Source organism: Stegodyphus dumicola, chromosome 5 (genome assembly GCF_044657685.1).
Source record: "Stegodyphus dumicola isolate Sdum_Otavi_A_Nest chromosome 5, ASM4465768v1".
NCBI lineage: Eukaryota > Metazoa > Arthropoda > Arachnida > Araneae > Eresidae > Stegodyphus > Stegodyphus dumicola.
Genome location: NC_140772.1, coordinates 95,984,316 through 96,011,720, shown reverse-complemented (window position 1 = coordinate 96,011,720; position 27,405 = coordinate 95,984,316). Strand labels below are relative to the sequence as shown.

General features: G+C 32.3%; 1 protein-coding gene across 3 annotated transcripts in view; it reads left to right on the top strand.

Annotated features, from left to right (window-relative positions):
• The window catches only part of LOC118197664 (cell adhesion molecule Dscam1-like), a 927,954-nt gene that overhangs the window by 577,552 nt on the left and 322,997 nt on the right, over positions 1 to 27,405 (top strand). For all 3 annotated transcript variants that reach the window (XM_085816877.1, XM_085816876.1, XM_085816875.1), the window contains exons 7-8: positions 12,358 to 12,768; positions 21,530 to 21,691. In XM_085816877.1, coding sequence (XP_085673003.1) covers positions 12,358 to 12,768; positions 21,530 to 21,691 — 573 coding nt within the window. The remainder of the gene's footprint in view (positions 1 to 12,357; positions 12,769 to 21,529; positions 21,692 to 27,405) is intronic.

Below are 27,405 nucleotides of genomic sequence, written 5' to 3'. Positions count from 1 at the left end.
ACCACGAAGGCATGCCAGGAAGGCGGGAGAAATACCTTATAGTACATAGGAATCAGGATATCTTATTAGTTATATAAAGTTAATATTACTGGGCATTCTTTTTGGTATATGGATTTAAGTGTGAAAATGTTTGCATACTTGATACTATTAGTACTGTTTGATTAATCTTGTAACGGAAGCAATGCAAATTGAAATTTAAAGAAAAAGAATAGAAAGAGACTTCTAGATGGAACACATAACCAACAATAGATACTAGCATCATTGGCAATGAATTCCACCCAATATCGAGGCATATTTAAAAACTTGGGGATTAAAAAGATTTTCGAGACTGTCTCCTTACAGAAATATTTTTTCAGCTGACGTTGGTAATGTTCTAGTTTATTTACAGATAAAATTCCAAAAATTCAGCTTGACTAAAATAAAAATACAGTGAAGTCGGTATCCCCAAATTTTACTAAATACGCCATTCCCAGAAAACCATAAATCTGCATCTTACGTGATTTCCTTGTTAGTATGTTTCGCTATTGACCACTTCATTCACTTATGAAAAGGAACAAATCTCGAATGAGATCCAGATTAACAGACAGACCTTCTAATCAATGTTCTGAAAATTGCTAGTGGGAGCAACACGCCTGTTTAAATGTGGACGTTAGATGTGATTTTATGTATTTATTCGTTGTTTAAATGTGGAAATGGCATTTTTTTTAATTGAGGCCCGCCCTCTTGTACACTGCTGATTATATAACCCACTTGAGGTTCCGAGATTCGCATGCCTGATCTAGATACGCCAGCTCTTCTGGCTTGATTCACAGTATTTTATTCAAACCATCTTCTCCAAATCCTTTGCACAGTGAAGTGTTGATGTATTGTAACTGACGAGAGGACATGGTAGCAATTCATTTGCCTAAAACAAAGCCCTCACGAAATCCTTTGATTGTCGAAACTGATTTCGGCGTCCAGACATCTCTTCAACTACATTTAACATCCTCAACACTTCATGTCTTTTTAAACAGAAGTCTTCTTTTCCTACAGCGACAGAATGTATTAATCTTACACTTATATATTCCTTCCTCCCTATATTTTATCTAAGATGCGAAAAAATTTCATTCAGATCATTTACATAAATTGTTCAACTGCGTATTGATCCCAAGCTGCATATTTGCATAAACATGTCTTCATGGTGTTGCATTTGCTCTGCCAGTTAAGAGCAAAATGACCTAAGATTACAACTAAATGATGAGTTTCTTTCTAAGTGATGAATAACAATTTCCAGAATTCTGCCTGGTCTTCTGAAATAAAACACCTTTTCGGCGCAAGCGGCAGAATTTCGATGAGTTTAAATACCTGCAGTCAGATTGTGTTATGTTTTATTTTAAGCGAGAAGGAATCATAGTCATAGGAGGAGTTATTTTAATATCCAAATTCAAATATTAGTGTATTGCAGGAAAATAATATTTAATTTTAAACCGTATGAAATGTTACAAGTAGATAACAGGTATCACAGATGGGAAATGCATTCCCTCAAATGCAATTTTCTAAATTTTTTGCCGTTTCTGTTAAAGAGTTAGAACTATTTTTTTAGCTTTTAAGTCCGCTTTTGGTTAAACGAAATCAGTTAGGTGGGCTTTTGCTATGTTAAAGGAGAAATATGGCTCTGTAATGAGATTGTTAAAATTTGAGATTTGAAAACAGAGATGGCAAATTCTTCATCAAACATACATCCTTCTTTCATCCAACATATATTTAGCATTAAACTTACATTATGCGTATTCGATTCCCACGAAGTAATTAATTTTTTATGCTTAATATATAAAAAGTATGCATTTTAAGCTTATTACTGAGATTAAGTTGTTACATAAATTAGGCCTTGTAAGGGAAGTACATAGGAAATCAAAAATTCTAAGTTAAATTGCTGGTAGAAAAGAAAGATTATGTATATATGGCAAAAATAAAGAATACACTTCCTCTTCATTTATCGCTCCGATACAGCCGTTTAATCACCGACTGTTATCAAAGTGAAGAATCAAAAGACTCTTATCAGAAGTCAAGTCTGATTCGCTGAAGCAATTAGCCCGAAATGTCGCCATGAGCATTTCATTCCGCGGCCCAGAGAGATAAGAGACAAAGAAAGAATTGGGAACAATTTTATCAGGGAGGAAAAATGAAGGGCATTTGTCACTGTAATGAAAAGATGATTAAAATAGCGAGAAATTTTGATGATCGTTAAAATCCTGGCATTCCTGGAAAGACTGCTTGGAAACTCGTGGAATGTCTAGCCCCTCTTCATCTGAAGCACTGAAATATTCCGAAGCATCACTTTGTTGCCATGGCTACGAAATAAAGGAATACTTTATGTGTTTTAAAATCATAAAATTTGCGATCATCATTTGCAGCCTATGCTCATAAAACCATTCACAGCTTCCCAAAGGATCTTTTTTCTTTTCCATTTTTGCTCACATATTTAATATGATTTATCACAAGCTTATGTAAAAGCGTTTTTGCAAAGCAATATAAATGTGATATAGATCTCTGCTTATTAGATATATCATAATCGAATGGAACTCGAAATACAATAAGAACTATTTAAGAAAGAAATGCATAATAAAGTTCTAGTACACAAGCAGTACATACAACTTGTCTCAAATTGATTTTTACGAAAGTCGTTTAAATGAATTATAACCGAGCTAATATTATTAATTATATTTTAATTACAGAGAAATATTTCCTAATAGTAAACACTCCTGAAATAAAACGTTGCTGATGTTCAAAAGGATGAGAGATTATTATTATAAGCAGCTTTCTTTCTGAATAATGACATTCATATTTTTGAAGATTAATTTAAACTTTATCGAAAATATATAATAAAGTTTATTTTAGTTAACAAATCTTTAATACATTAAATTTTTTCACGTATCACCTATTTTTCCATCAACTGAATTTAAAAACGAGAGAAGGCAAATAATTTTAAAAGTTTGCTTTAGCCAAATCCCAGTACTGCTATTTATTTATTGTGAAGATCCTGCATTGTTAGTCGCTTTCCGATTGGGTGGTGAGTGAACTTTCCGTTCTGTTAGACTAAAGTTAGCTGGAGGAATTTACGCTTAAGCAAGTTTAATCGGTGAAATCTAAATTGTGTTCTTATCACTTTAAAATATTTGTACCTAATTTGAAATTATGAAAGAAGCGGTAGATACCTTTTGTTAATTTTATCTGTAAATTCAAGCAAATAGAACTTGCCATTCAGTTTTACCTTTGGTATAGTTATTTCAATTCCAGTTAGACATCAGTTGGTTCCGAAGGAAACGTCAGGAAAGCAAAATAAGGTTAGGTGTATTGAGACATACAGAACCTACGTAAAGTCATTAGGTTTATTTCGGTGCAAGAAACATGTAAAATCAGGAATGCCTGTGCCAGAATTCGAATTCCGTCTTCCCGTGCTAGCCGGGCGGGCTTCCTATTATAGCATACGGTAAGGAAAGAAAAGACTTCTTTACAACACTAACTCTTAAATATTTTACCTTAAAAAAACTAAAGTAAATAAATTAACAGTTTATGGAGTATTGAATCAGATAAAATACTGCACATGTTTTACTATTAGAAATCATTTCAGTTTTTAGCTACATAGTTTCAATTATAAGAAGTGAGTAACGTTTAAAGTCGCAAAATAAATTCTGTCTTTTACTTCGCAAATTATGAAATTCGTTGCTCTGTTACCTTCATTTTGCAATTTTATCAATTTTAATTTCTTTAAGAGATTTGAAGTAATATTTATTTTTGCTTTAATTAGACTTTTAAATTTTCTTTGATTTTTATTTAAATTTAGAATTTAGTACATACATTTTATATCAAACGTTTCTAAAAACTATTGTAAAATGTTGTAAAATATCAAAGTATTTACTGTTTTACTGTAACATTACTGTTTTTAAAGCCTAGAAGTGGCCGAATGGTTAAGACCACTGAATGCTGGTTGTTCGAGTTCAGCCGAATGGGCTGGTTGTACTGGTGTTTTCGTGGTTTTTCTCATACGTCGCATGAATGTGACCTAATTTTCCTTCTACATGAAAACATCCCTTCAATCTGGCAGATTTTGTTTTTCCATGTTCAAATAATCTAACCTAAATTCGTCTTAATTTTAAGCTGCTGATTTTCTGTAAACGAAGCCGATTTATATATGATATGCTATTTATTGCTACTTTATTGAGTTTATTAGCCCAGAAGGGCTATTAGTCTCAAAACGAGATTTTGCGTTGAATCACTATAAAAGCCTGAATCACCTATTTGATTGTTGCCACCAAATATTATCGCAGTGTATTATATTTAAAGAAATTAAATAATGAAAAGTATACATGAATGTATGTATGATTTTCGCACTGTAAAAGGAAAACAACGGTACTTGAAGCCATCAAATTTTGAATAACGTAGTCCTCCACCCGAATATGGACACCTGGAAGACCGAATTTTTAACTTTGAATTTGTTTTATTGTTATTGTGTATTCTATATTTTGTAAAACTTTAATGAAGTTTTGATAAACGAACTCGGTTTCAAAGCAAGCAACGGCAACACTTTACAGAAAAGAAATTTTTATCTCCAGCCCACTAGACTGTCTATCAAAAATTCGAAAGACAGGCTGTTTTTGATTAATTTTATCCCAAAGAAACATTAGCCTTTGGCCTATACACCAACAAAAGGACATGATAAAGGATCACACAAAACGTTAAAAAAACGCCCCTTTAAAGGTAATTTAAAATCTAAAACATTTCGTGTTTTTTTTTTTTTTTTTTTTTTTTTATTATTATTATTATTATTATTTATTTTATTTTATTTATTTATTTATTTCTTGATCTATTGGTTCGATTAAGAAAGTGTGTTTGGAAGGAATAAAACCTTTACATTTGGATGGAATGTTGTGAGAGCTTCAGTGGAGCATTGTTGAAAATTAGAAACACAGATTCTGTTCTAAATAATATTTCCTTTTTAAATGCAATTATAAGAACTCTTAATAATTTTATTCACTTTTATTTTTTTAAATAAACGTATCTTTAAAAGCGTAATTATTTTTACTTCCAGCAAGAATGTGCTTATTTATAATAAAAAGTTTTTATCAATGAAGAAAAATATATTCAATGTGGTTTTTTCTTTATATTGAATATGAACTAAATAACAGCATAGTAAGTAAGAGGAAAAAGAAACTCAAGATTTCAGCATTACAAAAGCAATTTAAAATAAATTCTTAAGGTATTAAAAAAACAAAATCTTAAGAAAATAAAAGGAAAATGTGTTACAGTTTAAACATTATATTGATAGCATGCTTCAACACTTTATAACTTTAAAAAGAAAAAAAAAATCAAAATCATGGTATTTATGTAATATTTTTTTCTATTTTTAGCAATATTCTGTAACCTAAGCAAACTGGGACCAAATCTATTACAGTTATCTTTATAAAACGGAATGCATGCAGCCTTGTGGAATAGAAATATGTTTCTTTAATTTATTTTGATGACTTTAATACGGAAATAAAATTTCGTAAATAAGGAAAATAGTCCGGGTATATTTTCTTCCTTCTTTCAGCTCACCTTCGTGATGTAACGATTAGTACACTCGGCGCGTATTCGAGAGGTTCAGGTTTGAGTCCCGGCATTGCTCATTTTTCATTTTTCCTGCTTTAAAAAAAAACTATTTATCTCTACTGTGGTGCTTCAACTAAAATATATTGGATGATGATTCTTCACCAGCAGGATTTGGCGATAGGGTCTCCTAATCTCCAGTCGCCCTTTAAAAGGAGGAGTATATAAGGTATTTTCTCCCTTTCTGTATGTTTTCGGTGTAACGGTAGCACACTCAGTCCGTATTCGAGAGGTCCAGTTTCGAGTCCCGGGGAGGACATTTTCCATGTCTGATGCTTTAAAAAGCCCTACTGACTCTACAGGGGTATTAACTTCTCTTTTTTTATTTGTGGTTTTACAAGTAAAATTTATTTTCTTAGGTATTTAAAAATGATACTTTAGTGGATTGTTAACCTTGATTAGAGACGTAAATGTAATTATAAAATTGAAATAAACTAGCACATCAATATTAATAAGTTGAAGAATCAAAAGCTCTTATTTCATAACAGTTAAACAATGATAATAAAATTGATTCTCAAATGTATCATAAAAACACAATGCTTAGAAAACCGAACTGTAGTACATAAAATATGATCGGGTAAAAATTGTATATAACTAATATTTTCCCATTAAAAGCAATTCAGGAAGCCAATGATGTATCAAACATTTGTTGTTTTTCTATTTTTCGTTCCTTAAAAGCAAAGTTTATAAATTTGTTAATATTCTCGAGGAAAGAAATTTAACCATTTATCAAGCTATAAAATCATGTATTGCTAATTTACGCTAAAGTACTTTAGGTGGAATTAGAAATAATCAAAGGGGAACCAATTTCAAAACTTCAATTTGTTTTCTCGTTCCAAATTGTAAGAAGATATCATGAAGCGATCTGCCTTACTTAGCAGAAACCGCATCTGACATCACACAGATAGGAGATCCTCCCAAAATATCAATTTGCTGAGAGCAAAAGCTAACTGAAGGAAAGAAAAAAAAATACTATGAGATGACAAAATAAATAACCAAAGACAAAGAAAATCCTCCCGCAAGCCCTATCTACGCCTAACGTCCGAAGACTCCAGAGAAACGATTACCGGTCTTTCTTTTCTTCCGGGAATTAAAAAGGGAGAGAGCCGTGCCATTTGCTTACACAATCTCACATCAGTGACTTCCGAGTGAATTTCAATTTCACTTAAAAACTCATTTCATACACTTTTTCCCCCCTCCGTCCATCTTCACCGTTGCTGTTCTTACTCGGATGTTAGAGTCGTTGTTCTTGCTTTTTGGTTTCCAGAAAGTTTAAAACGCCGAAGATAATTTTCTCCGTTTCCGTGGGGTGAAATTTGTTACCCCCTACCTATTCTCCCTACCCCGTTCCACTAGAGGCGAGATCTTTTCCCACAGGTTATTTGCATTAATCCATATTCATTAAGGTTTTCTTGAATCGTGGTATTAAATGGATTGCCTACCTTTCGAACTTGGTCCCTATGATGTTGCTTTGCAGAAGATGAAATACTCAAAAATAGATTAGGTTGGGGAATTACCGTACCTTAAAAAAAGAGAGGGAGATATATCCATGATGTAAGAAATTATTTTCTTTTGATATATTTTTCTTTAGCTACAGTTGGAAGCATAAAAAACAACAATGTATTATTGAAATGTCTGATTTGCCATTTTGGTATCAAGTTAGAAGTTAGAAGATACAGTTTTTTTTTATATATGTTTCATATTAAACCGCAAAATATTGGAAATAGCTTTACATATCAATTTTTCGTTTAGTAATAGCAAATTGGGAAAAGATCAATATATCTCTTAGTTAGAGAATAGTGTTATGCTCAGAATTTCGACATGTTTGAGTGTGTTTTATTGAAAGAAATGAAGTAATCCGTATACCAGTTTATATTGGCTTTGTGAAGAAATTTCGCTTCATTTAATCAGTCAAACAGTAATTATAACAATCACTTAACAAGGGCTGCAGAACAAGGGATAGTGGCTAGCAACGCTGACTGCCGTATCGAAGGGCCTAGGTTTGAAGGCATGGATGTTTGCAAATGATAGTATCTGTGCGGCATGGGGCACTAAATATGCGACAAGCGGAAATTTTTCTCGAGAGGCTGATGGTCTGGGAAGAGGTATCGAAGACCTACGAACCAATTCTCTCGGGGTGATCTCCATCAAAACTGGGGGCGAAACTGGGCGAAGGCGTACTGTTACCTGTATGACACAGGTGACAGTACTGAATTCTTGAGGCTTGTGCTGACGTTCCTGTCAGAAATGTAAGATAAGACACTGTAATAACTTCACAAGGAAATGCCCCATTTTAATAAGATAATTCTTACATAACCTTCATACTGTATTCTGTTTCTTTATCATAAAATACAGACGTGAGCTTAACGTGATTTCTTTCCTAACAAAATTATAATTTCGAACTCAGAAGTGCAGAATTTTAGACAGACGACTTTTCCTTATTCCCAAAATTAAAACATTAGTGAAGCTTATAAGGTATTCTCTCCCTCGTTTCTGCATTACTTGGTGGTGTAACGTTAGCACACTGGGCGCGTATCTGAGAGGTCTAGGTTCGAGTCGCGGCAATGGCATTGCTCATTTTTCATGTCTTTTAGTTCAGAAAAACTATTCAACAGAACTGGAAATGAAAGATTATTTATTATTTCTCTTTCTAAGGTCTTCTTGTTTAAGGCAAGAAGGTTCTTTATGTATTCTATAGCCTCTGATTGCTACGTCCGGTTTTTTTTCGCTTTGATCTAAATTCTTTCAGTAATTTCAAATTAAGAATCTGAAATAATTTTCTCTATGAATCTCTAATCTTCTCTTAAATATAGTTGGTATAGAAATTCATGTTTTTGGTTCCAGTGGAAAACAATTACATTTACTGCGTGTTACATTTAATTCATATGATCAGCAAATGAAAAAAGTAAAATGGAAGTTCTATTCAAAACATCTACGAACTTGTTTCGTTTAAAATACCGTGCGCATCTCACGCTTTTGTTCTACTTACATGACTTTCCGTAACACTAGTAGTAAAATTCTGTAACCTTTACAATTATATTCTTTATAATTTTACATTAGAAAAGTATGCTTATTTGCGTAATTACTTGTTGTAGAATTGCAAATAAATTAAATGTACTTTTTTCAGGTTATATATCTTTTTTGCTTTTAACTTCAAGGATTAACGTTATATTTAAGAGTGCGCCTGGTATTGTTATTCATTTCTACTATGGCATCTCATTTTTATAAGTTTCTTAAATAAACTTAAAAAATTTACTTTAAAATTGAATTTTCATAAACTTCTTATTTTTTTTACTACAGACGTTCATTATTTTAAAACGTTTAACATCTATGATTTTATGTTGTAAAGTTTTGAAATGTTCACAGATCACAGAGCAAAATCTTCGCCCTCTTTTAAAAACAAGAATGATTAAAAATATCAATTACGCGATTTTCTACTATAAACATTTATGCTGCAGTATGTCTCGTAGAATGGTGTAGTAAAAAGAAATTTCGATTCTTCCTTAGGCGTGAAGTAATTAGCTTTGAAACAGTTTCAACAGTAAAGTTATAATATCATTCATAAAAGGTCACACAATTTCCTTACTTCTGTAGATGTTTCTTTGATACTGGTATTGTTTCTTTATTTATAAAGCTCCCTTGTCTTGCTAGAAATAATTGGAAAAGAAATTAAGCTTACTATAATATGAATAATTTTTCCTCCTGTTTTTGAAGATAGATTTTCCACTTGCTGTACATTTCATTGAACTAGTCTCAAAAACAGTAGAGTTTAAGTCATGATTAGCGTTTAAAATTATTTTCAATGAATTCTGCTCTACTATTTTCAGCTTTTTATCATTTGAAAGTTTATATATATATATTTTTTTTTTTCAAAAGTTCATTTTAAAAGGTGATTTTTTTTAAAATTTTACTGTAAAAAATAATATTTTATTCTTTTATGTGACTTTAAAGTCCTAACATTCAAAATTGTAACCTTTATAAATATTTGAAATTTTTACAGGTTATAAAACAAATTCTTCAAGCTCTTTACAAACACGAATGATAAAAAATGTTAATTAAATGACATTCTAGAATTTTTAGAGTTATACTTTATATAGTATTGCTATTTTAGGCCTATAACGGTAATAGAAGTGAAGCGAGTTATCGGTATGTTTGAGGTAATGCGACGAAGTCTTAGGAAGGTTATAAAACAAAATAACATAAATAACTTCACAACTTTTTATTTAAACAGAACTATGAACATAAAGGCACAAATTTGTGTTACAAATTGCCATAGCTTGTAGAAAGGCAAATTAAAACAAGAGCAGTCAATTCAAATTCAATGTTGAAAAATAGTCGAAGACTACACCATTAAATACTAAGCTAGAAGTTGGCTCAATAATTTTCCGGCGTGTCAGCTAGAAACTCAGTAATTTATAGGTTTAAAGCATCGGCGGCCAGAAACCGCAAAACCTAAATAACTGTAATTGCTACAGGTGGCAGAAACTAACCACGTGCGGCCAATGCCGGAGACACTTTCTCTCTCAAGATTCAAAAACCTCAGCTTCAATACACACGCAACTAATTTGCATTTTGGTAAGAAATATCGAAAGGGGGAAGTTAGAACATAATAACTGATTCATTAATGTATGATACTCTACAATTTTTTAAGCATATTGATGTGCACCTAGTTATCAGACTAGCTAATTTATCAGATAGAATGCAAGACATATGTGATAATTTATCTAAGAAAAAGATTATTTCCATAAAAATAAGCGTGTGCTGTCAGATCAGAAGTAGCGGGAAGAATTTAAAACTCTGGAACTGAGTAATACAAAGCTGAATAAAAGAAGAAGAAAAAATATAATATAAATGAATTAATGGAAACCAATAATATATGAATCTAACAGCAAATACATGAGCTTTTTTATCTTGCTTTACACGAGCTTTAAAATATACGTAAGTATAGCATACAAAAATGTTAATGTAAATTTAGAAATAATATATTTTATCATAACGTTGTAAAAAATAACAGAATTATCGGAACAAAAAAACTAATTAAACAGAATAATCGGAATCCAAAGCCTAATTAAACATTGTTTTAAAATGATTAAACAATAGAAATATTTATTGATTGATCAAAATTTGTAATGATGGATTTTGATAGAAATTTTTGAATCAAAAATTGAAACTAAAAAGAAAACGAGATTGAAACTAAAAAGGAAAAGATTTTTTATAAAATAACCTTTTATTTAAAACTCAGAAAATAATGAATGAACTAAAAGGAGAAAATGAATTTATCATACAGTTAAATGTAAAGAAGAGAGTAAACAATCCTCTTTACAGATTTATCTACAATTTTATATCATGAATAATAAAGCGACGACGCTCAAGTAACAAAATATAGGAACCGCATTGCATTGTCAAAATTATAAGCTATTATCTTTATAAATTCATCAAAGGCAGCAAAGCTTCTATGATTAGTGATATAAAATTGTAGAGCAGTTTTATAAAGAAAATTATTTAATCACCTATTAGTGTACTACCAGCATTAGTTAACCTTATTAATATGAGGAATTCATAATCTTATTCATATGAGGTATATCAGGCATTCATCTTATTCATATAAGTTTATTGATGTGAGGGTGGACCACTTTTGCCTCAAACATGATGAATGAATGGGGAATTAAAAATAAATTTATTCTTAGAGAATGATAACAGCGTAAAATAAAAATCCAACTGATAAGTTTAGACATTTCTTAAGATTTTTTCCCTAAACATTTATCTGTAGAGGTTTCTCCTTTTTTTGCGTCAAGCGAAGTCATTTGGTGATGTAGTTTAGAACTCTAAAATAGAGTTAGGAAATTACAGTTTATCATTTTATTTCTTGTTTAATAATCTTCATAATTAAATTTTAATTCACAAAACAATGAATAAAACTACGCCAGTAAATAACAAAATGAGCTTCTCCTATTTTATGAATCACTAAAATTGTATTACTTCCTTTAGAACCAAATTAAAATAAAATTAATTCAAATTTTTTTAAGGTAAATATTTTTGAAAAGACAACATTATCACTAAATTCTGGAATTTCTAAAATGAGATAAAATCTAAAAAGGTTTTCCTTATCTCGATTAATTCAGAGTGCCGTCGAAAAAGATTAATTGAACTTTAAGAAAAAAGAGGCAGTCTTTAAAATTCTGGTAGTTCTTGAAGGAAAAATTATTTTAAAAAATTATTATTACGATAATATAATCAGTTCAATCCTGATACGATGTGCCGTTTTTACTCAGCAGATTTTTTCAGCTATTTTGAATGAAACTAAAATGATTTTGATTCTAAACTAGATCGGTCTTGCAATCATTGGTTCATTGTCAATGAGATTGAAGACAAGAAAATTAGTACATAAGTTTTCGAATAATGCTTTCTTCTCCCTTTTAGGTCGTTTCCTGGACTTTTATTTATTTTCCTGCTGATTCTGGTTTTCTAATGATATTTTGAATTTTCATAATTTTCGCTACCTATTCGTTTTTATATAAACTGCCACTTCATTGAGAAAGGTCAATTATTTGAAATAGCTAAGATATTTCGAAACGCATTTTGCTTATTTTATATTTGATGTTAAAAATAAATTATTATCCTTCGAATTGAATCTTGAAAGTATATCTTGAAATCATAATAATTTGTGTGCGTATAGTTTATATGGAAAAAGATGCTATTCGAAACAAACTATATTTTTTACTTTATATTTAGATGACGTTCCAGAATTCCAAGAAACATTTCAAGAGCAGACAGTGCAACCAGGTCCATCTCTCTCCTTGAAATGCGTCGCGTCAGGCAATCCTTTGCCACAAATCGTTTGGAAGTTGGATGGGGCACCCATTCCGGAGAACCATCGAATACGCTTTGGGGACTACGTGACTAAAGATGGGTTCGTTGTGAGTTTTGTGAACGTGAGCAATGTGAAAACCGAAGATGGAGGAGACTATCGCTGCATAGCTAACAATGGAATTGGTGAAGTCAGTCATGAAGCTCGTGTAAACGTGATGGGGCCTCCTGTTGTAGTTCGACGAGCCAGAAACGTGACGGTTGTCGCAGGAGATGTGCTTGTTCTTAGATGTCCTGTCGCTGGATATCCACTAGACAATATACATTGGGAGAGAGGTGAGCGCACATTTGTTTGATATTTTGTCAGTTATATGCCTTTACGCACTTTTAACAGAGATTATTCTTATATACTCAATTATTTATTATACAAAAATATACTTTAAGCAGACCATAGATGTATATTTATGGAAAATGAAATGTATGATCAATTATAAAAGTTAGGAAGTCATTATGTATATGATAATGAAAAGATGTATAAAAAGTCTTCAAAAAATGCAATTACAAACCATATTGTCTTAAATATTGATCCAAGACATGTACCTCTGGATGTTAAATTTCTCAAAATAAGATATTGAACTTTATAAAAATGGTTTCACTATTGGAGTCAGAACCCTTTATATAAAAGTTTAAAAAAATTAACTTTAGAAATAGTGATTTAGCGCAAAATACCTAATTAATAATTGCATTATACTTCAGTAAATTAGGCAATGAAGTGCGTTATATCTCCATATAACGCAAGTTCTTTGTTTGGATAATAACTATTTTTGCGAATTATGACTATTACTCACATAAGAAAAGGAATATCTCTAAAAAAATGCAATTATTAATCTGTAATATCCGATATCTCACATCTGAAAAATATTTAATCGAAATTTTATAGTTATATGTAACATATGTAATATATTCTTTTATGGGGATCTTACGAAAAGCTAATTTTCGTGTCGACAAAATCCATCAAACTTAGGTTTGGAACTGTTTTTACGAAACTTTGCACATTTCTTCAATATTATTATACATCTGAGAACTGCTTTTAACTATAATGTCTTTTATAAATTAACGTATTAGTTGGCATCAATAATCAGTTGCTGCAACGTCTTAAAAAGGAAATCTTAACAATTTCAACAGACATATGGAATTTTACTTGAGGCTAGCTAAAACTCAGGCTAATTGCATGATATTGCATCATGTGTCACACATGTTTAATGTTTTAGAATTACAAATACTTGTTTGAATATATTACTGCTAAAAACCATAGTATAGATCTATAGATCTACTCTGTTTAGACTTCGCAAAGTATTTATAATCAACAGGTGAATGACCAAAATAACAATGCAAAATCTGAAAATTCTTTTATTAATTGTACGACATATAATTCCTACTTTCATATGAGGGTCTGATGATGAGAATTTTATACCCATTAAGTACTTCTGTTGAAATGTGATATATAAGCTACACGCAAAACAGTGGCACAATAACACACAAATCTTAAGGCATCCCGCCTTAAACAATAAACTCACTTTATTTACAATTATCATAGAGCCATAGAGTGCCATCATGTAGACAGAGATTTTTTTCAAATTTCATAAAATTTAACGTAGGAGGATCCTACATTTGAAATCATTCCACGTTTATACGAGTCATAATACTTGTGCTTAAGCATACATGACAGTCAAATATGTTAACAACATAAAGAAAAAAATGAAGAAAATACCCAATGAATTCTACCATAACCTTCCCACACAGTAGGCATACATTACATGCAAAAACCTCCATTTAATTTGTGCCAGAACATTCGTTCAATGATCCCTTATTTATTACCTATGTGTCATCCGTGATAATCAAGTTATCTACTCTAAACGTATCAAACGCGATGCGCAACAAATGCAACTTCTGTATGTTTTGTAAAGTCATAGATTCGACATTGAAATAAAACACATCGACCTTATATGAACTACTGTACTAGGGTCTGCTGTATTAAGATACTGCTAGAACAGATATTGTTTAAGAGTATATGCTTTAAAACTGGAGATTATTCAAAATAATACTCCACGACTTTTGAGTAGTTGTTAAAATTAAATTATTATTTGGCGTTAATTTAAAACTGGTAAACGTTGAAAAAATAAGCGATTGAACTCTTCCCCCTCAAGAGAATTTTTTTTTTTAATTCCTGAAGAATTGCCTTAATATGATTAGCTTACAGTATTCTTTCAATTCGAAAGTAATAAACAATTTACGATCTTTTTTTAAATCATTTAAAATACCTAATATAATATCCAATTAAGTCCTTATGTAGCACTTTAACTTCTAATTAAAGATTTTCACTACTACAGGAGCAGGATCTGATGATGAGAAGAAGATTATACGCTTTTGATTCAAAAGGTTTACAACGTTATATGCGGCGACTTGAGTATACTAGAATGATACTAGAATACCTTAAATAAAGCAAGATAAGAGAAACGTTTCAATGAAGAGCCTGAGAGAGCTCTATATTTAATGTACTTAGAATAAAAAAGCTTGTTGTTCTAGAGCCTGCACATAAAGAGTAAAACATAAAATAATTGGAAGGCTACAATTATGCAGAGATTTTATTTAAAACATAAGTGTTTACGAAACAAATAGGAATTAAAAAGGAATGACAATTTGCAAACTTACTTGGTATCTAAGAGCTGGATGTTTGTGCATGATTAAATTTATGGTATGAATCGCAAATTTTCTCGATATTTCAATATCGCTTCTCCAAATCTCCCGGAAGTTTCAAATCTCAAATTTCTCTATATAAAATTAACATTGTTAAGAGAACCTAATTTAAATGAAAAAGTGTTTCATTTAAATTTTACATAATGACCAAAATACATAATGACTTCCTAACTTTTTAACTATAAATACATGATGACTTCCTAACTTTTATTATAAAACCTAATTTAAATGAAAAAATGTAAGTTTTTGTTAACGTAAAATTTGATTCTGGCATTTACTGAAATAAAAATTTAAGAATACTGTTTTTAAATCTGCACTGTATTAAAAAACACAGATGAAATTTAGTAAACGAAATAAATACAAGTAATTAAACTTCTTGAACACTGAGTTTATTTTTACATTATGATTTTACCAAAATATATAAATATCATGTCAAAATCCTTCTCCTCCCCCAAGAATGTTCAAAAATTAAAGCAAGTGAAGGAGAGAGATGATTTTTTCCAAGCCTTACGCGGATAAGCAAACACATAAAATGCTTAATTCTTTCTAAAAGATTTAAAGTGTCGTATTCTGGGTTACCGTGAAATGATATTGATGTCTCAAGTTCAATAAAATTCAGTCTCATTTTTAATGAATGCTTCTAATGAATTTCAATAAAACTATCCATCCAAAATTTTAAATTAAAATATTTAACAGAGTTTTTAGTTAGGATGTGAAAGATCAGAAAGAAGATTAGAAAGATGTGAAAATTTCAGTTTTTAGATCCCGAATGCTTTTCAAGATTTGTGAGAGTTGAAGTTTCGAATACCCTGTCAGTAATTAAATATTTTCACCGTGCATTCGAACTGTTATGTAAGGTTACTTCTTGAGTTATTTTTTCAAACTTATTGGGTGATATTATTTATTACGAGCTCCGTCCTTAGGTACTATGCAGAAAAGGCGGGATACCTGGAGCAGGAACTTTTAAGGGAAATGGCTCGTGTCCACGTTACATATGTGTAGAAACAAGAAAACGTTCATACAACCAAGCCCGTCCGCCGGCACTCGAACCCCGGACCGAACTATTAAGTGTTCAGTCTAATTTGGTGAAATAAGGATAAATGAAACTGGAACATCAAAGAGTTTTGCGGATCATTTTATATCCTTGAAAAGGACTATTTTATTCAGCCGGTTTGCATTTGCAAGAAAATTTAATGCAACATTTTTTTTTTTTTTTTTTTTTTTTTTTGGTATATAGGTTAACATAAAATTATATTTGGCAGAATAAATGCTTTATCACTTTTTCATTCCAGCGTATTGTTATTTCCTTAAAACATTTCAACTTTAAAAAAATCATTTACGTAAAACCAGCCTTTCATTGATCTTACTCTGCTTTTGTCTGTGTACATGTACTATGGAAACCGAATATCTTACCATACATAACAAAACACGCTCTAAAATTTTGTAAATGAAGAATTTCATTTACCGTAGTTCGTCTTCGAGTCAGGTCTCTTAAAATCTGCTGCAGAAGAAGAGATTTCGATCGGTAGCATATTGCTTTTTTGTTCTAAGTCTGTTTGATCTAGTTGACACAACTTATATGGGTCTAGAGCACTTCATTCGAATTCTAAAGAGATATGCGGGTATCCTGTTATATTTGTGTAATAAATTAATTACAATTAATTATCAGTTTATTATGGGCATAATAGGGAAGTTTAATTCCACCAACTGGTAAAAAGATTCAATAGTGTAGGAAGCATCATTTTATATAGTGATGCCCGATGTATTAAATGCTAGAAATAATACAAATCTTTAATGAACAGTTCAAAATAGTCAGTTAAAAAATGTTAATAACTAAACTGAAATTCATGAGTCAAGATATAAGGTACTTCTCCCCGCCTTCTTAGCGGGCCTTCGTGATGCTCTGCATGCTCGGCGCGTCCAGACGTCCCAGACGTCCGTGGTTCGATTCCCGGCGAGAGCGTTGCTCATTTTTCACATCTCCTGCTTCCATTCGAAATAACCTAATTTCGCTATAATGGCGCTCGAACTAAAGGGGGGGGTGAATGATGATTCTCCACACCCAGGATTTGGCGACTGGGTCCCCTAAACCCCAGTCGCCCTTTAAAAGGGGACGTATATAAGGTATTCTCCCGCCTTCTTAGCGTGCCTTTGTGGTGTAGCGGTCTGCACGCTGGGCGCGTATTCCAGAATTCCGTGGTTCGATTCCCGGCGAAGGCGTTGCTCATTTTTCACATTTCCTGCTTTCATTTCAAATAACCTAATGTTTCTAAAAAGACATTAAATATTATTCTTATATACAATACTCGAAACTAAATAATTGTTATAAAACAAGTAGTCATATCTGAAAGGGAAACATTAAAATAATTGTGGTACAATACCAAATGTTCGAAATTCGAAACGTATAATAGTATAGAAAGAGAAAATTACCCTGAAAATTAGAATAAAGTATAATTTTAAGTGTTTATGCTTTAAAGTTTTAGAAGCGAATTTGTAATATTCTTGTCTATATTAAAAAACAGCAAATGGAGCAAAGACATAACTATGCTGCCGAGAAGAAATATTAAAAAGAGCCTCGAGTTACATATTCAAAATTTTACATGGTTAATTCTTTCAGAGGCATTGACATATTAATTATGTTTTAATAGTTCTTCTTCTTCTAAATACTTCTACTTTTTATACATGATATTTATGAGTTTGGACATAAGCCTTTTAATGAAAATGCATGCTCAAAATTTGAATATTTTTAATGAAGTTGTGCTTAGTATATAAAGAGAAATTTTTTCTCGGTTCAAGGCAAAAGCTTCAGTGCAGTTGTTCACGAACATCCGTGAATTTCGCAAACGCAACAGCTGTTCTCTACTTTTTTTTTTCCCTCATGAACTTTCGCTTCTTAAATTATATTTAAAAAAATTATTATTTATGCACAAACAGAGCAATGATTATAAGCTTGAAAATGAATCCAGCATGTATAAGATCAAATTTGTGTGCAATCTGAAGGACACTAATTACTGAAAGAATAGATATTATATGGTCAGCGAATGCGTAAAATAATGCTCCTTGTAAAGCACAAAGCATATAAATAAATGTGATATTGGCTTTCCCTGCATAGCACAGATTTGATATGCCCTTTGTTCCAGATGTTTCGTATAGGTATATAAATTGTATTAACTATATGATAATTCAGATGGTGAAATGAATTTACGTTAGTTAAAAAAATTTTATATAACGTTCAGTCTAAATCGCATTAAATTATGTTACAATACCACAAACTTACAATTTTCATAGCTCATAATAAAATAAAAATATCGGTAGAATTCATTTTAATACTTTTGATTGTCACAAATCGATAAGTTATTTTTTTTAACATCGAATATGTTGGTGCATATGACATACAGCATAGTACTACTGCTTTACCCATAAATCCAGAAATTGTGCCCTAAGGCGCTGGCAGTAACTTTAAGAATGCAAACTTGAAACGCTTCGCTAGTGAGTCGAAATCCAGTTCCTGTACCTATTAAATACTAATTCTTTGTCTTGAATGTCAAATAAAATAAGCTGTTCGAGTCAGGCATCCGTCGTAAGGTAAACATGAGATTGTAGCGAATAATGATGGAGATTCTGATTCTCCGTCACCTGTGACGTGAGTGGTCACCCACCCAAGTTCAGACACTGACAACTGCTTCTTGAAGATGTAGAATTCACAGATGACAGTACTTAAGGTTCAGATTTTCAGAGTCAGAGACGTAGCTAGGGTTTCAGCGCCCGAGGACAACTGAAGATTTCGCGCCCACTCCTGTTTGCCAAGAATGGAAAACATTTAATTCTAAAATTTCATAACAGCAATTTTGCGCCTATGAACAAATGTCCCTCTTGCCCCCTCTAGTTGCGCCAGTCTTCAGAATCCCTTGAAAATTCAGACAAGGTTTGTAAGCATGTTTGTAGATTTTAGTATACTACACAATTAAGAATATGAGGGCAACTGAATTGCAGTTTTGATGAATTTGCAGTAGCGACATTTGGAAATTACTAATTGGTCCGTGACTCTCACGTGTATTGCCACCCATCTGAATCAAGGTTCATTAATACATTCCACCTAAGTACAGACCACGACTTGAACATTTTTCACAGTTTATGTATTCTTATGTTAATTGCGCAAGTTTACGTTTTGCACACTAAATTTCACTAATACAAAGAATAATAAAGGAACGAAGTCTCTAGGCTTTTGCCATTTGAGTGATAATAAACAACATAGTATTATGTAATACAAAATTAATTTTTGATTACTTCTAGTTTTTGTATATAGAGAAGTTCATATCACGTGGTTGCATCACACTGCAGCTCGTATTTCACGCAGGCCTCGTAAATGCTAAACAGATCCACTGATTGCAGAATAGATGCAGCAATTCTAATATCTTCCCCTCAATGACGACTTATTAAAAATGAATGGACGTTAACTGTAGTTTAAAAAAAAATTTTGAAAGTCAGATATTTAAAATCCTTCGGATAAATTCAAATTGTAGGCAATTTTTATGACACTTTACATGTTGGATTATCAACTAATGTAGTCGTAGTTAAATAATAAACATACAAGTATCTTATATTAGTACAGATTATAATATACAGTGTGCAGATTGGCTTTTATCATGATATATTATAATCTCTGCGAATACACAAGGTGATCATAAAAAAATCCCTGATATATGAACCTCTAGCGGCCTAACCGCTCAACCAATCGAAATGAAATTTCAAATATTTATTATTTGACGGTATGCGCTCGAGATTGTGATAATGAAAACAGTAGAGATCTCATGGTGAAAAAGTTCAGTGAAAAATTTCGAAATTTTTGAATGGCAACGCCCACTTGTTTCCTGCTTGACTTTATCAACAGAATGAAAAACCATAAATGACATTAGAACGATACATGTATGACAAAAATTGTAAACAGAATTCATTTGAAAATAACATCATTATAAAGGACTAATGAAAGCAACAGGAAAGAAGGGGGGAAATTTTATTGCAATTACAAGTTTCAACGTGCCCATCTTCGCAGACGATTACGCCTAGCATGCGGGAAATTGTAGACTGCACTGACGAACGTTAACATCACATAGGAATCTGTGTAACTTCACGTTTTATGGAATCTTTCATTTCTGATAAATCTAGTCGATCTGATGTGTATACCTTAGATTTCCAATAACCCCAGAACCAGAAAACAGTCCGAGTAAGGTCGGGGAATCACGGTGGCCACAAAACTGCAAAATGACGGGAGATGACTCTGTTGCCAAAGTGCCGTTGTACCACTTTGGCGACGTGAGGAGGAGCACCATCTTGCATCCATACAACGTCATTAACGACATTTCGCTGCTGCAGCCCTGGAATAACGAAATTCTGCAATATTGTTGTATATCGAGCACTTGCGATGGAGCACGTTTTAATACCTATGTACGGGACGTGGCATCTTCGAAGAATTACAGACCGAGTACGAAGATGGATGCTAGCTTATATGTTTGCTTTTCATATACATAAATATCATTTGATGAATCACAGTAGAAGTTTTCATATAGTTATGCTGTGATTATGCATTATAAATTTCAAATAGGTAATATACGAACAAATTTTCTCTTTTATTTATTGATAATATTATAATGTGTCATGATAAATAACGGACATGATTATCAGTTATCAATTATTAAATCTTTCCTAGCACTCATTATTATCAAATAAGACCGTTTGCCGTAAATAACAAAAAAGAGAGCAAACGTTCATATTTCATATCTTGACGTAAGAAACGACCTTTGGGACAAATCTAAACACCAAAAGTGAAATTCTGTTCTCTTCCTGAAAGAGCGCCCTTTGAAAATTTGTAAAAGGACTTGAATCGTGTTCGAACAACTGAAAGCCTAGAATTATTAAATAACTTAATTAATTACGCATCAATATGCTCCTAATCTCCTTTATATATGTTAAATATTAAATTTATATTTTATAAAGAAATGTTCATTTCTTTAAAAATAAATTTTCAGTATTAAATTTATAAAGAAATATTATTTCCATTCATAAAAACTGGTTATAAAAGCTTTATGATAATACAGATTACTTTATAGATACTATGTAAAATACCATGTATATTAAAAATCTGCAGGCTAACCTTGAATATCATATCATTCAATTTTTCAGTATATAACAGGCATCTAATATGAATCAAATATATTTCATAAAGCCAACTCATTATCTTCATTCATTTGTTCTATGCATCTCATAAAACTTATGGGTACCGTATAGAAACATATAGATAAATTAAATCCTATCGTAACGAATCTTTCTCCTTATGTTTCAGCTGGGGTACGTTTGCCTTATAACCATCGGCAGAAAGCCCATGATAATGGAACGTTGGAAGTTTATCATGTTGAAAGAGCTACAGATCAAGGTCCATACGTTTGTGTGGCTACAAACAGAGCTGGGCAAACAGCACAAAGCACAGTAGTGGTAAAGGTTCAAGGTAGTTATTATGAATAATTTTTTGTAATTGTTTAGATTTTTTGTCTACCTTCTTTCTTTCATATGTGCACATATGTATAGCCTAGTATAATTTATTAATAAAAAGTGAAAGTTTCTTACGGAATAAATTTTGGAACTAGTAGTTCTGTATTTCATTATTAATTGTTTCAAAATCACAGAAATTTCTGTGACCAGAAATTCATTCCAAATACCAGAATGTTACTTATATGGATTTTGTTGATTGCTTTACGCAACTGACATGTAAACTGCAAACCAGTAAACTACCCTATAAGGTATTTACCCTATATGGTATTAACCAGTTATTTTATACTACGAATCATTACTGTCACTTTTGGCTTTCCGTAGGACTACATCCTACTAAAATGCAAATTTTAGCTCGCCTTTATTTAACTGAAAGTTTGAGATTGTTTTAGTCAAAGCGTGTTCCGCCTGCTGAAGGTCACGTTACTATTTGATATTCTACCATTGTACGGCGTTGCTTTATTCTTGCAGATTGTGCTATCATGCCGATGTAGGTCAATGCCAACTCGGGCGTTTAAATATCTCTGGGTAGCCTTCGACTAATAAGGCTTAGATTTCGTTTTAATTTAAAATTCTACTTTTTGATTTCATGCCAAGATTGCTCGCTGGCTTTGTGAGCACCAAGAGTGCCTTATGTTCAACTTTTTTAGAGTTCCTAATAAACCGGTTTTTTATACCCTTAATACGTATCTATTGCTTATCTAGATATAGCGATGAGTCCCTTACACGTCTATTGGAGAAGTTGCCACAAGTGACATTTAGTTACAGTGATGTTTCCTACAACCTTTTACCAAAAAACTGTTTAAGATGTAGAATGCAAACGGCTTCCGTTTAAACTGAAAATACAAGAAGAATGCGCGTTAATCCTACGAATTAAAAGAAGTCCGTACAAAACAAATTCTGAGCACTTATTATTGCTTTGGTTATTCGGTTTTGCCTGATGGAAAATGAAACATCCTGAAAAAGAGAAGGGAGAATCATTGGAATGCCACATCGGTGTAAAAATCGTGTGCTTTGCGAGTTGTGAGCAAGATTTGAATTAGGAATAACATTAAGAGGATGAACAAAGTAGTATCAGCAGCTTACTACATTTGAATGGGGCCATATAATAGGGCTGAATAACCCCTAGGTGGTATGTAAGAGATTGTTGGACCAAACGGGATACGTACCATCCCAGCAGGCAAATTTAATAAAGAATTTTCAAAAGGTTATATATAGATATCTAATAATTTCGGTTTAACATTAAATTTATGCCTGCTGCACTTGTGTACTACGAATCACTAATAAATATTACAGTAATTAAATTTAACATTAGTTTCAAAAAAGATATAAGATACAGTTTTTACAATTCTATTACTTGCAACGCAATTGCATAAGTTCTGGGGTCGGTGATTTTAGATTTGTATATGTAAACTGAAACGATTTTATATGGACAGTGCTATTTTCAGTGCATGAAATTGAAACTGCTGCATAATTGTACAAACTGGAGCATTTGTTAAATAATGTCCTGTTCTGAAATATGTTCTTGGTCGATGCTGGCCATTTATGCGCTGGTTTTTGGAAACGATATTTTTTGATAAGGTCACATTAAAAAACCCAATGGTAGGCCTCCCTAACGCTTCTTCAATCACTGCGGTTCTATGGCCGAATCTGTGTAGATATTATAAAAGATACATGGCCTGCGAGGTACCAAGTAGCAAGGACTGATCATTTCATCGATAACCTTTGGTATTAGCTGAATTTTCGTTTTCTTATTGTTTCTGATGGTCCATCTGTCTTGCCACTCTTACATTAATTGTCACAACGGTATCTTTCTGAGGAGAGAGGCCGACAAGGGTATTGGACATTCCACAGTCTCGGCTGCCGTGTAACCAGGGAAACTACCATCTCGTTTCCAATAATTTGCACATGTGCTGGCGCCCAGCATGGTGTGGGGCTTTGATGAATCGGAAATCTGAGAGGTAGAGTCTGGATATCACACACTAGCTGACGTCTGGAAAACAAATTCTGTATTACCTTAAAGCTGGATGCAGAATTTCTGAGTATGGACTTGATGCGGCCGGCGTTGATGGTTGATGCGGCGTTCTCGGAGCAAACATGTCTAACAGCATTTTGGAAGGCTATAAGCTCCGCTTGGTACGCGGAGTTATTTATACCCAATCTTAATTCTCATGTGCATATGAAGTTATTATTACTGCATAGGCAAAGATCGCTGCTAGTTCCGGTGTCAATTTTTGATCCATCCATGTAGATAGGAAAAAGTGGGCATAATTATGCTCAACAGGGTGCATGAGTACTTTGTTTGAAATATCAGTCCGCTTGTATTCCGACGGGGAAACGTCGTGGTTCCATAGCGTGTAGGCTGTCTCCAAACACAACACGTTGGTAATTGTTTCCTCTCTGTCTACTAATAAGCAGGCCCAAAGGGGACTTGGAAAAACCCAAAAGAAACACTTTACAGTTGGTTGCAACCGTAAACATCGCTGACGAAAACGTCGCGAAGACAACAACGCAAGGCGAAAACGTTGTGATACAAAACATCTTGGGAGAAAATAAAGCAAAGAGAAAACATCGAAGTTCTAAAACACCATGTTACAAAATGGCATGGTCGAAAATAAAACAGTTAAAAAATTTAGCAATTTAAAAACATCTTCGTCGAAAATATCGCGGTAAAAAATAAAGTACCCAGAAATCATCGCATGACGATAACATCGCACACATGCATTTTTCAAATTCCATACAGACATATTATGTAGCTGACTTTCGTTATAACTAAAAAATCGACATCTTAAAAACTAATTGCGTGCTATACACGAAAATGTTAACAACACTTTAAGCATAAACGGACACAAAACAAAATATAATTTTCACTAGAACAATATGATAAATAGGAAAGAAAATAATTTGTTGAACAACTAACAAACGTGAAAGAAAATATTTTGATAACTAAGCAATTTTTTATAGAGGTAACCTCATGCAGTTATCCTTCCTTTTTCTAAGCAGTTTTATACTGTATTTTTCATTAAAAAATTATCAGTAAAAGTTGATAAAAAGAGACTAATTTATTAATCACCTTTGTTAACTAATTATATAAACTTAAAATTCTAATAAGTCCTATAAGTTTCAATAACTTTCTACTCATTTTCAATTTTTAAATGCTTAAGTTTACTTAGCAGATTTTTTCAGCAAACATCTGCTAGTCAGTCATTCAACAATATAAAGCATAGAATTAAAAGAATCCCTCTTTCCTTCTCGCGCTTCCAAATCATTATGCGAACATGCATTTACAACTTTTAAAACCTGAAAATGCATGTGTATGGTATTATCGTCATGCTATAATTTGTAGGTGTCTTATTTTTTACCACGATATGTTTTAAAACGATGTTTTAAAACTGCGAAGTTATTGAACCGCTTTATTTTCGACGGTGATATTTTGTACAACGTTTTAGAACTGCATTCTTCTCTAGAATTCTTTCTCTGCTTTCGTTTCTCGCACGATGTTTTGTACCACAACATTTTCACCTTGCGTTGTTTCTTGCGACGTTTACTTCCGCGATGTTTTCAGCAAACACCTTACAGTTGTAGAACTTTTCACAAAAGTACTCGCACGGCTCTTATCAGTATGACAGAGCACAATCACTAATTATCACTTCAAAGTACTAAGAACGTTAAATGCAACACTATAAAGTGTCTCAAGTGCGAAGGTCGCACAATTATCTTTCAGTACCCTCAATACTCTAAGCTAAACTTTGAAATGAAATCTGGACTACAGATTAAAGCTGTTGTCGTCTCTATCTTATATAGTTGCTCTCTAGCCGTCGGGAAATTTCCAATATTTTCGGTTTCTCGAAATTGCCAGAAGATATATAAATTTACAGTTACGTATGTATTTGACTCAAATGTCTCCAAATGATCGACAAGTTTTATGATATTTCTCGCCAACGTTCGTGACAAAAATTAGTCGCCCAACCCCTAGCCAGCTAGGTGCTATCTTACTAAGCTATTTACCACAATGTAGCCTTGTAGCGTTGTTTTTCCGGCGAGGTTTCGTCTTCTAAAGCCTCTCATATTACATTTTACATGAGATACTACAATTTTACATGTAATTTCACTAAAGGTATTTACACATATAGAAAATTCGTTATATGTTACGCAGGCAAATATTTTGCTTACATTTCATTCCTCAAAACGGATTTCTTCTTGATTTTGGGATTTCATTTTCCATCACTACATTAGCAAAGGCGCATCAGATACTCTTCCAAGTCTTCAAAGCGGACGTTCTTAGCACATCTGATGAGCTGATGTTGCCTTTCTACTGAAGACTGCTATTGTTCAAGTCCCACCAAACATGTCCTCTTTTACTCTATCTTGAATGTAATGAAAAGAAAGTATTTTTAACTTGTCCAAAATTCTGTGTCGCTCAGTCTGTCTTTCAGTGAATACATATGAGATATAATTGCTTGAATGAAAGTTCGTATGTCAGCTTTCCCAGCTACTACGAACGTTTTGGGAATGTTCAATTCGCTTGCAATGAAGTACATACCATGGAAAGGCACCGAGGATCTTTTACAACCTCTAAAGATGGGAACAAACATATTGGACGAAACACATTCTATCTGACATATATATTACTAACTTCATTCCAGCCTACCCATACCATGTACAATTATGAAAAGGTAATAATTCTTAACTGCTATGTTTCTGAAAAAATTCAATAACAGTTTACAGTAGAGAAAAATGATAATTTTAATCTTCTTCCAAATTTTATAAATGATTTTTCAAATTTTATTAATGAATTTTTAAATACTATTTTTTCGTACTCTTTTCATCGTAAACTATGGTTTCCATCATAAACTACATATGTAATTAAAAGTAATTATATAGAAAGCGCTTATACATTTTTAGAACGATTTTAGAGCCTTTTAATTAATGTTTACATGTAAGGAATATTTTTTTTTAATATTCGGTCTGATTACCTTTTTTCTGGGCTATAAGTCCTCATTATGATTTTCATGATAGAAGGGCTTTTAATAAACTTTCCAAGGGTTTCGATTTCCATTCCTCATCCAGTAATTTCCAGAGTCCATAGACTAGTAAGTTTGTTCCCTGAAAGACCTCTTTTCGAGCGACCAGACGCACATTAGTCCAAAGGTGAAACATCAGGGAACGCTGAAATACGCTGAAAATATAGGGGATATGCAATACATGTATCAATCTTCATTTGTTTCAAGGAATTCATTGGTACCTGTCGAAGTATGACTTGTTGCTTTATCTTGATGTTAGATCTTCTATCTTTCTATCTTTGAAAGTCATTGGGATAAAAAATTAAATTTCTTATATAAGTATGGAACGTCAAATTTCTCTTGGTATACGTTGAGTTGATTTTAACGTATTTCCCACTCTTCTCATTTTTAATTTCCCATTGTAAGAGAATCCTGCGTCTATCATTAGCCTCTTATTGAAACTTTCTTTGCCCAAACGAGGTTTGCAGTACATTTTTCTCTTCATTTTCTATAAGAAATATACTTATTTTACTGCAGTCATCTTATTTTACTGCAAAGGTATACTGATGCTTCATCAAGGATCGCAATGTATTTCCCTTTATCACCTGCTAAATAGTTTTTATACAGGATTCTACAAATTGTTCTTCGTTGAGCCACGTGCCACTTTAAG